Source organism: Leucoraja erinacea, chromosome 4, assembly GCF_028641065.1.
Source record: "Leucoraja erinacea ecotype New England chromosome 4, Leri_hhj_1, whole genome shotgun sequence".
Classification (NCBI taxonomy): domain Eukaryota; kingdom Metazoa; phylum Chordata; class Chondrichthyes; order Rajiformes; family Rajidae; genus Leucoraja; species Leucoraja erinaceus.
Genome location: NC_073380.1, coordinates 31,428,303 through 31,441,117, shown reverse-complemented (window position 1 = coordinate 31,441,117; position 12,815 = coordinate 31,428,303). Strand labels below are relative to the sequence as shown.

Genomic DNA, 12,815 nt, shown 5'->3' with positions numbered 1-12,815 from the left:
TTTTGAGCTAAATTTTATTTTCACCACTTTACTGGTTCTCCAATTCATCATGAAATCAAATGATTAGAAAATAGCTGGATTCTATAAATTAGGTGACACAAGGAACTGCAGATGCTGGAATATTGATCAAAACACAAATTGCTGGAGTTACTCACCAAGTCAGGCACCATCTCTGCAGAGAATGCATAGGGGATGTTTCAGGTCAAGACCCTTCTTCAAACTGAAACGTCCCAACCCGAAACATCACCTATCCATTCTCTCTAGAGGTACCGCAAGACCCGCTGAGTTACTCCAGCACTTTGTATTTCTATAAATTAGGTGGACATTATATATTCTGCTTGATTCAGCATAGTGGTCATGAGTTCAATTCCCACCTTTGCTGCACAGATCTTTTAAAAATCAAAAGGAAAAACAATAACGAGTCTAATTATTGGTGACCATGTAAATAGAAGTCGTACAAGCCCACCCAACTTGTTGAATGGTGTCAGAAGAGAAAATCTGTCCTCCATATCCAGTTGGCAACAGATCCACACACCAATGTGATTTATGTCTTAGTTTTCATGTAAGGTGGTCTGGAAGAAAATTCAGGGTCAATGAGGGCCTCTACCACAAACCTTGAACGAGGTAATGAAATAAAATTGTGATAAAGAGGAAATTTTAGACTCCACGACATTTCCCTATCTAGCAAGTTGCTGTTTATCTCAATATAGATTAACAATATCTCTAGTTTTGGACGGAATCATCAGTGCTTTGGCCTAACCCAGAGGCCTGGTTCCAATCAAATTACATCATTAGGAAGAATGTTTTGACTTGGCCTGGAGAGGTTTCAGGATAGTGATTAGACCGGAAGTTCTTCTTCCAGTTCAGGAACCTTCAAGGCACAAGTGTGAGCATGTAGGTGTGAACGAGTGGATGTGAGAGAGTAAGAGTGAGCGACTGACTGTGGGAAAGTGAGTGTGGAAAAGTGGGTGAAAGTGTGCACATTCTGTAGTGCTGTTGATGTGATTGTCAGCTTTGATGTCTGTATTCCTAACCTCCTGCTTTCAATTGCTTTGCCTTCACGCTCCCAGAATCCATCACAAAATGCACTATCCTCCTTGAATCAATTTGAAAATGTTTTCTGTCATTCTTGACTCTTGATCAAAATATTTTTAAAATTTAGGATAAATAAAAGCATTCAGAGCAGATTCAGGGCAGCACAGTGGTACAGGAGTAGAGTTGTTGCCTTACAGCACCAGAGACCCGGGTTCAATCCTGAACATGGGTGGTGTCTGTACGGAGTTTGCACGTTCACCCTGTGACCATGTGGGGTTTCTCCGGGTGCTCCGGTTTCCTCCAAAGATGTACAGGTTTGTAGGTTAATTGGGTGCTGTAAATTGTCCCCAGTATGTAGGGTAGATTTAGTGTTGATTGGCATGACCTCGCTGCACAAAAGGACCTGTTTCCATGCTATATCTCCATTCTAAACTAAACAAAGATGCAGAAAAGAATCATTTTTTCCAATGTCTGCATCGGTCCCCCTGACTCGATCCTGACTACGGCTGCTCTCTGTATGGAGTTGTACATTCTCCCTGTGACTGTAAGGGTTTTCTCTGCGTGATCCGGTTTACAAGGTCATAAGTGATAGGAGCAGAATTAGGCCATTTGGCCGATCAAGTCTGCCATTCAATCATGGCTGATCTATCTCTCCCTCCTATCCCCATTCTCCTGCCTTCTCCCCATAGCCCCTGACATCCACACTAATCAACAATTTATCTATTTCTGCCTTAAAAACACAGTTTCTTCTCCCACTCCAAAGACATATAGGCTAATTGGTTTTGGTAAAATTGTAAATCATCCCTGGTATGTGGGATAGTGCTAGTGTACATGGTGATCGCTGATCAGGGCAGACTCATTGGGCCAGAAGGCCTTTTTCCTCTCTGTATCTCTAAAGTAAAATGTAAAGCCTTTGTGTGTGAAGGAGAAGGTATGAACACAGTGCATCTGCACCATAATGCTAATATTACATTATGAATGTTTTCAGTGATCAGCAGACAGAACTGTGAAAAGGCATCACATACTTGCTTGTGGAATCAGCTTTAGCAGCGGAATGCCTGAATGTTCCTTAATCGTACAATGCAGCCATTCAAATATTGGAAAGAAAACTGTGGACGTTTTTATATAGAATGTCAATTGAAAACATTGCACTTTCCAAATTGGCTCCCACGATGCCAGATTCAAACGACTTTTTCTGTCACGACCACAGAACAGAAGATTTTGGGTCAATGATCATTCGTCCGAAATAGCCTGGTTTAGTTTAGTTTAGAGATACCGCATGGCAACAGGCCCTTTGTCCCTTCGAGTCAAAAGTTCACGTTATAAGAGCAGAATTAGGCCATTCGCCCTGGCAGCAGCGGCTCGCCTGCAGTCCGTTTGTTTTTTACTTTTTTGTGTTTGTTTTTTTTCGTTTTGTCTAGTTATGTTTTTGGTTTTTAGGTTGTGTTTGGGGGGGGGGGGGGGGGGGGGGTTGAAACGGGGCTTGCTGTCTCTCCCTTCGGAGGAATGCGACTTTTTTGTCGTATCCCCCTTCTCTGCCTCCGTCTGTGCTGAGGCCTAATGGCGGAGCTGGCGACCTCGAGACTCCGGAGGCAGAGCCAGTCAGGACTTGCCCTGGGCTCGCTCCCGTGAGGGCGGTCCGGCTCGGGGCTGGAACGCCGCTCCCGTGAGGGGCTGTGACGCTCCCGTGAGGGCGGCCTGGCGTGGGGCTGAGACTCTCCCGTGAGGGGCTGTGGCGCTCCCATCGGAGCGGCCCAGCTCGAGGGTGGAACGGCACTCACGTGAGGGCGATCCGGCTAGGGGCTGGAACGGTGCTCCGGTGGCTGGGACGGCGTTCTGGCGGCGGTGACCTGAGTCCGGGGTTCAGCCGCGGGCCGGCGGCTGCGTCCGCTGGACTGGAGGGCGGCAGCTTCGACCACCCCGGGCCGCCGTGTTTGAACCGGCCCGTTTGCGGGGTTCGGTGAGCCGCGGGACTGTTTGTACCATCGCCCGGTGGGGTATCGCCTCAGTGCAGAGGGAGAAGAGGAGGGAGAGACTGCAGCCCTAAGATTTTTGCCTCCACCACAGTGAGGAGGTGCTTGGAGGACTCACTGTGGTGGATGTTAATTTGTGTTTATTGTTGTTGATTATTGTATTATTGTATGTATGACTGCAGGCACGAAATTTTGTTCAGACCGTAAAGTCTGAATGACAATAAAGGTAATTCTAATTCTAATTCTAATTTACTCTGCCATTTGATCGAGGCTGATCTATCTTTCCCTCTCAACCCCATTCTCCTACCTTCTCCCCATGACCACTGATATGCGTACTAATCAAGAATCTGTCAATCTCCCTCTTAAAAATATCCATTGACTTGGCCCCCACAGCTTTCTGTGGCAATGAGTTCCACAGATTCACCACCATTCAGATTCACCACTGTTCACACTGACCATTCAACACCTGTTCACACTAGTTATCTATTATCCAACGTTGTCATCCACTCTCTACACGCTAGGGGCAATTTCAGAGAGGCCAATAGACCTGCAAGCCCACATGTCTTTCGGTTGTCGGAGGTGACCAGAAGCACCCCGAGGAAACCCGCGTGAATGTGCAAACTCCACACAGGCAGCACCCAAAGTCAGGATCGAACCCGGGTCTTTGGCGCGGTGAGGCAGCAGCTCTGGTCTGGATGAAATACTTGAATTTGAAATGGTTTGAATGTGTTTCTCTTCCCATAAATGCAGCCTCAACATATGGGCAGAAGTTAATATATTATATTAAATAATTAGCATAACCTTCTTAAACAAAAAGTGCTGGAGTAACTCAGCAGGTAAGGCAGTATTGCTGACTGAAGAAATATCAGTCAAATACTTAGTATCAGACTGAAGAAGTATCCCGACCCAAAACACCATCCATCCACATCCTCTCGAGATGCTGCCTAACCCACTGAATTACTCTTAACACTTGCTTTTTTTTTGTAAACCACCACCTACAGTTCCTTGCGTCCCCATAACCTTTTAAAATCTTGTTTCAGTGAACCACATGAAGGTGACTCCAATGGATGCAGCTACCGTTTCGCTCTTGAACGTTTTTAGTGGCAATGCATGTGGGGCTGAGGGATCGTGGCATATTGGCGTGGAACAAGACGTAACGCACACCAACGGCTGCGTGGCTCTGGGGATCGGTCTTCCCCACACCGAGTACGAGCTCTTTAAGATGGAACAGGACGCTAAAGGCCGGTACCTGCTCTTCAATGGGCAGAGACCGAGCGACGGATCCAGTCCAGATAGACCTGAGAAGAGGGCTACATCTTACCAGGCCCCATTGGTCCAGTGTGCTGCATCTGTGGACAGGTTGGATGAGTCAACGGAAAACAGTAATCAAAGCAAAAATATCAACAATGGATCAGTGAGATACCACCACTCTGCAGGTGCTGCTGTATTACTGTTTATTTGCATGGTCAGGCACGTTTACTGCTAAGCACAGCCTCAATCTTCTGTGGCTCCAACTCTAAGAAAATAGAGTTTCTTTCTTCATTCAGACAGTTTACTCGCTTCAATGGCCAAATACTGTTTCTCCATTTGAAGGTGTCAATATGAATTTTCCACATTGAACTCCCTGCAGTCAACTTCAGGCATGGAACTAGTAGCATCCACTGCACACAGTAAACGCACTTTATTAAGATGGAAGATTTTATTCGCACTGTAAAATATTTACCTAGTTTGCCAAGCAACGTCATCTGTGGCATTCTCCTCCTGAGGACTCTGTTTCACGCAACTCTGGAGGTTAATTTTAATTGGCAAATTGAAAGTATTTGTTTATTTAAAAGGAATCAGAAGTTTCAACATGCAAAATCTGCAGTTGCAAAAGCAAACAACGGATGAGAATAAAAAAGTCACTACTATCTTCCATCAATACTAGTAAAAAAAAGTATGGTATTTTTAAAAATACTGCTTCTACATTTTATTTTTCCTTATAAGGATACAAGTAAATAATTGTACAATGTCTATATAAATCAGCGATGTTTCTGCTGTGGATTTTGTGTGGCACTTGATTCCAGTTTCTTCATTATAAATCTAGATGTAGGTTTGACATTATTTATATTACAAGTAATCAGATGTTTCTATTGGTTTGTTCTTAACTTTTTTTTGCATAATTAATTTTTGTACATGCTTACGGTAATTTCTAAAATCATATTTTTTAAATGTGCGTTTGGGTAATTAGATAGCAACTAAATCATTATGCTATGGTTTAAATATTTTCTGATTTACACAAGTTGTCTGTTTGTTATTCTCTTAATTTCTACATATATATAAAAAGAAACTTCAAATTAAATCGTTATTGGGTTATTTTTGGATGCAAATGGCATTGTACTGGAGGGAAAAGCATTTAGTTTATTGTTAAAGGTGCATTATTAATGAGTTTAGCATTATTCCAACAAAATAATGCAACTATCATGAGTTATTTCAGATTGTCAAAGTAGTTTGTGAGTTTCTTATAAGGGTGAATATTTTAAGCTGTATTGAATAAAATTGCAAAATGGAATCACAGACCACTTTCTCAAATAAGACTTCCGAGGTGCAGCAGCAAAGAAAGCAAATATAAAGACAGAGGATACGACAGATGTTGAAATCTGGAGCAGAAAAATAAACTTCTGGACAAACTCAATGTGTCGAGCCGCATCTGTAAAGGGAAAGGATTTGTCAACGTTTAAGGTCGAGACACTGCATCAGGGCCAGTTGAAAGAGCCCACCCAGCTCAAGACTACAGTCGGTTTTGTACGAGTTTCCCAGCCAGCTACAAATGCATATTGGTTAAACTCAGACCACATAGATTGGATTGGATAGACTACTTCATTACATTTAAGCCCGTTTAATTTATTTTGCACTGCTATAATCAGGGTGGTAACTTGCTCAGCAGGTAAGTAGTAACACACTTGTTAAATCACACGTTAGTTGATTTGAGTTACCAGTATAACTTCCCTTCCCTTTCCCAGACTGACCATTCTGTCCTGGGCCTCCTTCACTGTCAATGAGGCAACATGCAAATTATAAGGTCATAAGTGATAGGAGTAGAATTTTGGCCCAACAAGTCTACTCTGCCATTCAATCATGGTTGATCTATCTCTCCCTCCTAATCCCATTGTCGTGCCTTCTTCCTATAACCGCTGACACCTGTTAAATTTAAATTTAAGGAACACCTCATATTTTGCTTGGGCAGCTTTCAACCCAGCAGTATTAACGTTGATTTCTCTCATTTCAAGTAACCCCTGCATTCATTCTCTCCCCTCTTTAATCATTCTACTAGTTCCACTGTTTTCATCCTTGTTTCCCTTTGTTAACACATCTTCCCCAGCTAACAATGGCCCATTATTGGTTCCACCATTCCTTGGTCATCTGTTGCTGGCCCAGCGTTGTTCTGGCCTTTACCTGCCTACAGCTCCCTCCACTCTACTTTCATTCCGAAGAAGGGTCCCGACCCAAAACGTCACCCATCCTTTTTCTCCAGAGATCCTGCCTGACCCACTGAGTTACACCAGTATTTTGTGACCATCTTTGGTATCTATCAGCGTCTGCAGTTCCTTTCTATACATACAATGATTTACAGGTACAATGACAATCTTGTTTGTAGCAGCATCACAATGCCCAAATGGTGGGGATCTTTGATAGATGCAGTCTTCTTAAGGTAGCACCTTATGGAGGGGATTTTAATTGTGGGAGGGCTGTACCCATGATGACTGGACTGAGTCCACCTCTCTCTGCAGCCTCTTGCATTCCTGTGTATTGGAATTGCCGCACCAGATCTTCATGCAAGCAATCAGGATACTTTATGTAGAAGTTTGTGAAGAGACATGCCAAATCTGTTTTCATGCCTCTCACTGTGAAGAAATATCTTTTCGTAACTCTGTGTGATTGGCACAGCTGAGATTAAGAAGCTGGACCTCAGATCCGATGCTATGATCTATCAGTTTGTGCCACTGAGGAAAATTTATAATTTAATTAGCGGCCACTGGGCAGCCAGTGGAGCAGAGGTAGAGTTGCTGCCTTACAGACCCGGGTTCGATCCCGACTATGGGTGCTGTCTGTATGGAGTTTGTATGTTCCCCCAGTGACCACATGGGTTTTCTCAGAGATCTTGGGTTTCCTCCCACACTCCAAAGACGTACAGATATGCAGATTAATTAGCTTGGTGTATGTGTAAATTGTCCCTAGTGTGTGTAGGATAGTGTTAATGTGCGGGTATCGCTGGTCGGTGCGGACTAAACTAAACTAAACTTCTCTATCCAATTTAAAAATAAATTGGATAGGCATATGGATGAGAAGGGAATGGAGGGTTATGGTATGAGTGCAGGCAGGTGGGACTAAGGGGAAAAAAAAAATTGTTCGGCATGGACTTGTAGGGCCGAGATGGCCTGTTTCCGTGCTGTAATTGTTATATGGTTATATGGTTATTATACAGGCTCCCATTTGGGTATATACTTAGGAGGCCAATCAGAATAAATGGAGGCATCCATTTAAATAAACATTTTAGAAAGATACTGTTATTTTTCAGTTATGCTCTGGTGCTGTCAGTAAGAAATTGGAAACTAAGTAAACTGTTGTAACATAATATGGGATAAAATGAATTTAAATTGTGTTCATTCACACAAGGTCTCACACAGTGTCAATAGACTATGGAATTCAATAATAGTAACAGCCTGAATTTTATTTGGGTGTTGTTAAACTCCTATTTTTGAAGATGGCAATTACTTTGTTACCATCTTTAGCAAAGTGTGCTTTCACCTCCCAAGCTGCAAGCTCCAAAATTCCCTCCCTCAATCTCTGGGTCTCTTTTCACTCTGTTATGATACTCCTGAATAACAAACCATTGATAAATTTTGATCATGTTCAATAAGTAGTTCAGTAGTTGTCATAGGGTCAGCGTGGAAACAAGTCCTTTAGCCCAACTTGCCCACACCGACTGACATATCCCATCTATACTAGTCCCACCTGCCTGCATTTGACCTATATCCCTCTGTACCTATCCTATCCATGTACCTGTCTAAATGTTTCTTGAATGTTGTTATGGTACCTACCTCAACCATCTCGTCTGGCAGCTCATTCCATCCACTTTGGGGATAATAGTTACCCCTCATGTTCCTATTAAATCTCCACCCCCTCACCTTAAAACAATGTCCTTTGGTTCTCAATTCCCCTTTTCTGGGCAAGCGATTCTATTCGATCTATTCCTCTCATGTTCTATAAGATCACCTCTCATCGTCTTGCGTTCCAAGGATAAAGGCCTAGCCTGCTCAACTTCTACCTATTAATCAGGCCCTCGAGTCCTGGCAACATTTTCGCAAATCTCCTCTATGCCCTTTCCAGCTTGACATATTTTCTGTAACATAGTAGCCAAAACTAAAGAACAATATTCAGTGGCCTCACCAATGTCTTATATATCTGCAACATGACCTCCCAACTTCTATATTCAATACTCTGATGAAGGCCAATTTGCCAAAAACCTTTTTGACCACCTTATCTACCTGTGGTGCCACTTTCAATGATACATGCACTCCCACATTTCTCTGCTCCACACTCCCCGGAGCCCTGTCATTCACTGTGTAGGTGCTGCACAACATTCCCAGCTTCAACTTTTGATTGAAAATGCTTGTGCTTGGCACCTTGAGATGGTTTTACAAGATAATTTATAAATGAAAAGCATTTAATTATTACCTTTGCATCAGCATTATCCCAGGTTTCACTGCATTAAAATATGGGCCACTTTGAGTCATATCACTCATAAAAATTATGAAGTTAAAAGTAAATTCTTCACCGTTGTAAATCAAGGTTGAAAACTGCTTATTAATTCATTCTTGCAAAGATAATTTCAAGTGAAATTATGGAGCAAGAAATTGTGATTGTTTTTTTACTCCTTCAATAAGACCCTGTCAGTTTTCAAACTAGTATTTACTGACTTCATAATGATAGTCTGTACTTGCATAGATCTTTTTAACTTCAATAGTTCAATAGATCTCTAAACTATTAATCTTACTGAGGGTGGTTGCCAATGTTCCTTCAGCATTCTGTCATAAGTCATAAAGGATGAGGCTACGATAAAATAGGCCAAGGTCAACATGGCTTTGTGAAGGAGAGGTTTTGCCTGCCAAATTTGCTGGAATTCTTTATAGTAAATAGCAGGACAAAGGAGTCAGTAGATGTTGTTTCCCTAGATTTTCAGAAAGCTTTGATAAAGCGCGACATGGGAAGCTGTTAAGGAAGTTGAGTGCCCATGGTGTCAAACTAGCATGATATCAGGCAGATTGGATGACAGAAGGCAATAAAGGGGGCTTTTTCTGGTAGGCTGCTGGTGACTAATGGAGTTCAGCAGGGCTTGGTGCTGGGGCCGCTACTCTTCACGTTGTATATTAATGATTTGGAGGTGGGGATTGAAAGCTTTGTGACAAGTTTGCGGTTGATTTGTGAGCCCCCTCCTCTACTCCCTCTTCATCTATGACTGCACACCTGTACATGGTACTAACACCATCATCAAGTATGCAGATGATACAACGGTGATTGGCGTCATCAGCAACAACAATGAGCTGGCCTACAGGGAGGAGGTCCAGCACGTAGCAGCATGGTGCGCTGACAACAACCTGGCCCTTAACTCCAAGAAGACCAAGGAGCTCATTGTAGACTTCAGGAAGTCCAGAGGCGGCACGCACACCCCCATCCACATTAACGGGACGGAGGTGGAACGTGTTTCTAGCTTCAGGTTCTTGGGAGTCAACATCTCCGATGACCTCTCTTGGACCCACAATACCTCTACTCTGATCAAGAAGGCTCATCAGCGTCTCTTCTTCCTGAGGAGACTGAAGAAGGTCCATCTGTCTCCTCAGATCCTGGTGAACTTCTACCGCTGCACCATCGAGAGCATCCTTACCAACTGCATCACAGTATGGTATGGCAACTGCTCTGCCTCCGACCGGAAGGCATTGCAGAGGGTGGTGAAAATTGCCCAACGCATCACCGGTTCCACGCTCCCCTCCATTGAGTCTGTCCAAAGCAAGCGCTGTCTGCGGAGGGCGCTCAGCATCGCCAAGGACTGCTCTCACCCCAACCATGGACTGTTTACCCTCCTACCATCCGGGAGGCGCTACAGGTCTCTCCGTTGCCGAACCAGCAGGTCGAGGAACAGCTTCTTTCCGGCGGCTGTCACTCTACTCAACAATGTACCTTGGTGACTGCCAATCATCTCCCCCCCCCCCCCCCCCCCGGACACTTATTATTTTTTTTTTAATCCAAATCGTTTGCTATGTCGCTCTTCAAGGGAGATGCTAAATGCATTTCGTTGTCTCTGTACTGTACACTGACAATGACAATTAAAATTGAATCTGAATCTGAATTGAATCTGAATCTGAATCTGATACGAAAATAGGTGGAGGTGCAGGTCGTGTGGTGAAGCAGGGACTTGGACAGGTTGGGAGAGTGGGCAGGGAAGTGACATGACGAAATATAGTATAGCAAAGTGTGGAGTCATGCATTTTGGTAGTAGGAATAAAGGTGTACATTATTTTCTAAATGGGGAGAGAATCCAGAAATCGGAGTTGCAAATGAACTTGGGAGTGTTGGTGCAGGATTCCCAAAAAGTCAAATCAGAAGTCAAGAAAGAAACACAATGCTAGCATTTTATTTTGAGAGGGCTTGCATACAAAAACAGGGATGCAATGCTGAGGCTCCAGTCGGGCTGTATTTGGAATATTGTGAGCAATTTTGGGCACCATATCGGAGGAAGGATGTGCTGGCTCTGGAGAAGGTCCAGAGGTTTACAAGAATGATCCCAGGAATGAGTAAGTTAACATATGATGAGCGTTTGCAGCACTGGGCCAATATTCGCTGGAGTTTAGAAGAATGAGGAGGGACCTCATTGAAACGTACGGAATAAAGGCTTGGATAGAATGGATGTGGGGAGGATGTTTCCACTTGTGGGTGAGTCTAGGACTATAGGTCATAGCCTCAGAATTAAAGAACGATCTTTTAGGAAGGATACGAGGAGGAATTTCTTTACTCAGAGGGTGGTGATAATAAAGATAGATCAGCCATGATTGAATGGATGAGTAGACTTGATGGGCCGAATGGCCTAATTCTACTCCTATGACATGATCTTAAGTACCTTGCCCACATCTTCCACAGAAATTCAAGGCACGGGCTTACCACCACCTCTCAAGGTGAATTAGCGATAGACTGTAATAGCTGGCCTTGCCAGCTATACTTCTTCCCAGAAAATAAATAAATCATTTGAGAAAATCTGGAAGAGTCCGACAGATCTCTTGTGTGCAAGCCTGTTCTTTACAGCCAAGTCTTATGGTCCTCACCTCCAATAGTTTTTTAAAAAAGTTTATTGAAAAAGCTTTTGCTTTGTATTGTGCTTGCATCCAATCTCATTTTATTCCCATACCTTCATTTTACACATATTTAAGAATTTCATTCAGTAAACCAAATTTATCGTATCTCTGCACGACCTCTGAAGTTATTTCCTCTCCCTATAGAAGCAAGCTGGCTATATTTATCCAACTTGCTTGGGACCATGCACAAAATTAATTTGTAGTAGCACAAGCCAAATGCCTACCTATGGTAGAACAAACATAGTGCAGTTTAGAGATACAGCGCAGAAACAGGCCCTTCAGCCCACCAGTAATCCCCATACACTGGCACTATCCTACACGATTTTACCAAAACCAATTAACCTACAAACCTGCACGTCTTTAAAATGTAGGAGGAAACCAGAACACCCAGAAAAAATCCACGCGGTCACATGAAGAACGTGCAAACTCTGTGCAGAAAGCACCCATAGTCAGGATCGAACCCGGGTCTCTGGTGCTGTGAGATAGCAACTCTACCGCTGCACCATCATGTTACTGCTTCAGCAGTAATGCACTCCTGAAATTGTGTTTAATTAATTTTAATCAAACTGAACCTGGGAAGTACAATAAGAGTTAATTTACTCAACTAGCCATAACAAATGTGGTTCCCTGATCTACGGACAGGTTCAAATCCCATTAGACTGCTGGGGAATTTAAATTAAATGGAAAAAAAATGATTTAACAACTGCATAAATCCAGGGTAAATTTAAAAAGTGAGTTGGATGTATTGGATATCCAATAGTCTACAATACACCAGCCCAGCATCACTGTCCCCGAAATATCATACATGGATGAGTTTATTCACAATATCAACTGAGTGGATCAATAGTATGAATGAATGAGCTTATGTATGAATAAATGAGTTTATTGGCCAAGTATTCACATACAAGGAATTTGCCTTGGTGCTCCGCCCACAAGTGACAATGACATAGTGACAGAAATGACACATTAAACATTAATAATAAAACATTATTGATTAAACATGTGAATTAAGTAAAATACCAGACCAAAAGGAGGCTACAGATATTTGGTTATTGAGTAGAGCTACTAATCATGGGAAAAAGCTGTTTTATGTCTGGCTGTGACAGCTTTGACAGTCCGGAGTCGCTATCCAGAGCGAAGTGATTCGAAAGAGTTTGTGGCCAGGGTGAGGGGTCAGAGATGAACTTACCTGCTCGCTTGCTGGCCCTTGCAGTGTACAGTTCATCAATGGAGGGAAGGTTGCAACCAATAACCTTCTCAGCTGATTGGACGATTCGCTGCAGCCTCCGGATGTCGTGCTTGGAGGCTGAGCCAAACCAGACCATGATGGAGAAGGTGAGGACAGACTACGATGGCTGTCTGATCAGCAAGAGCATTGTTGAAACATATTTGAGTTCATTCGTGGACACAAATACAGCTG

The 12,815-nt window shown here is 43.1% G+C and overlaps 1 protein-coding gene across 1 annotated transcript in view; it reads left to right on the top strand.

Annotated features, from left to right (window-relative positions):
* LOC129696244 (protein APCDD1-like) overlaps window positions 1–5,675 on the top strand; it is a 41,811-nt gene extending 36,136 nt beyond the window's left edge. Inside the window, exon 5 of the mRNA XM_055633950.1 lies at window positions 4,049–5,675. Within this exon, the coding sequence (XP_055489925.1) occupies window positions 4,049–4,494 (446 nt within the window). The 3' untranslated portion in view covers window positions 4,495–5,675. The remainder of the gene's footprint in view (window positions 1–4,048) is intronic.
* The last annotated feature ends 7,140 nt before the right edge of the window (window positions 5,676–12,815 follow it).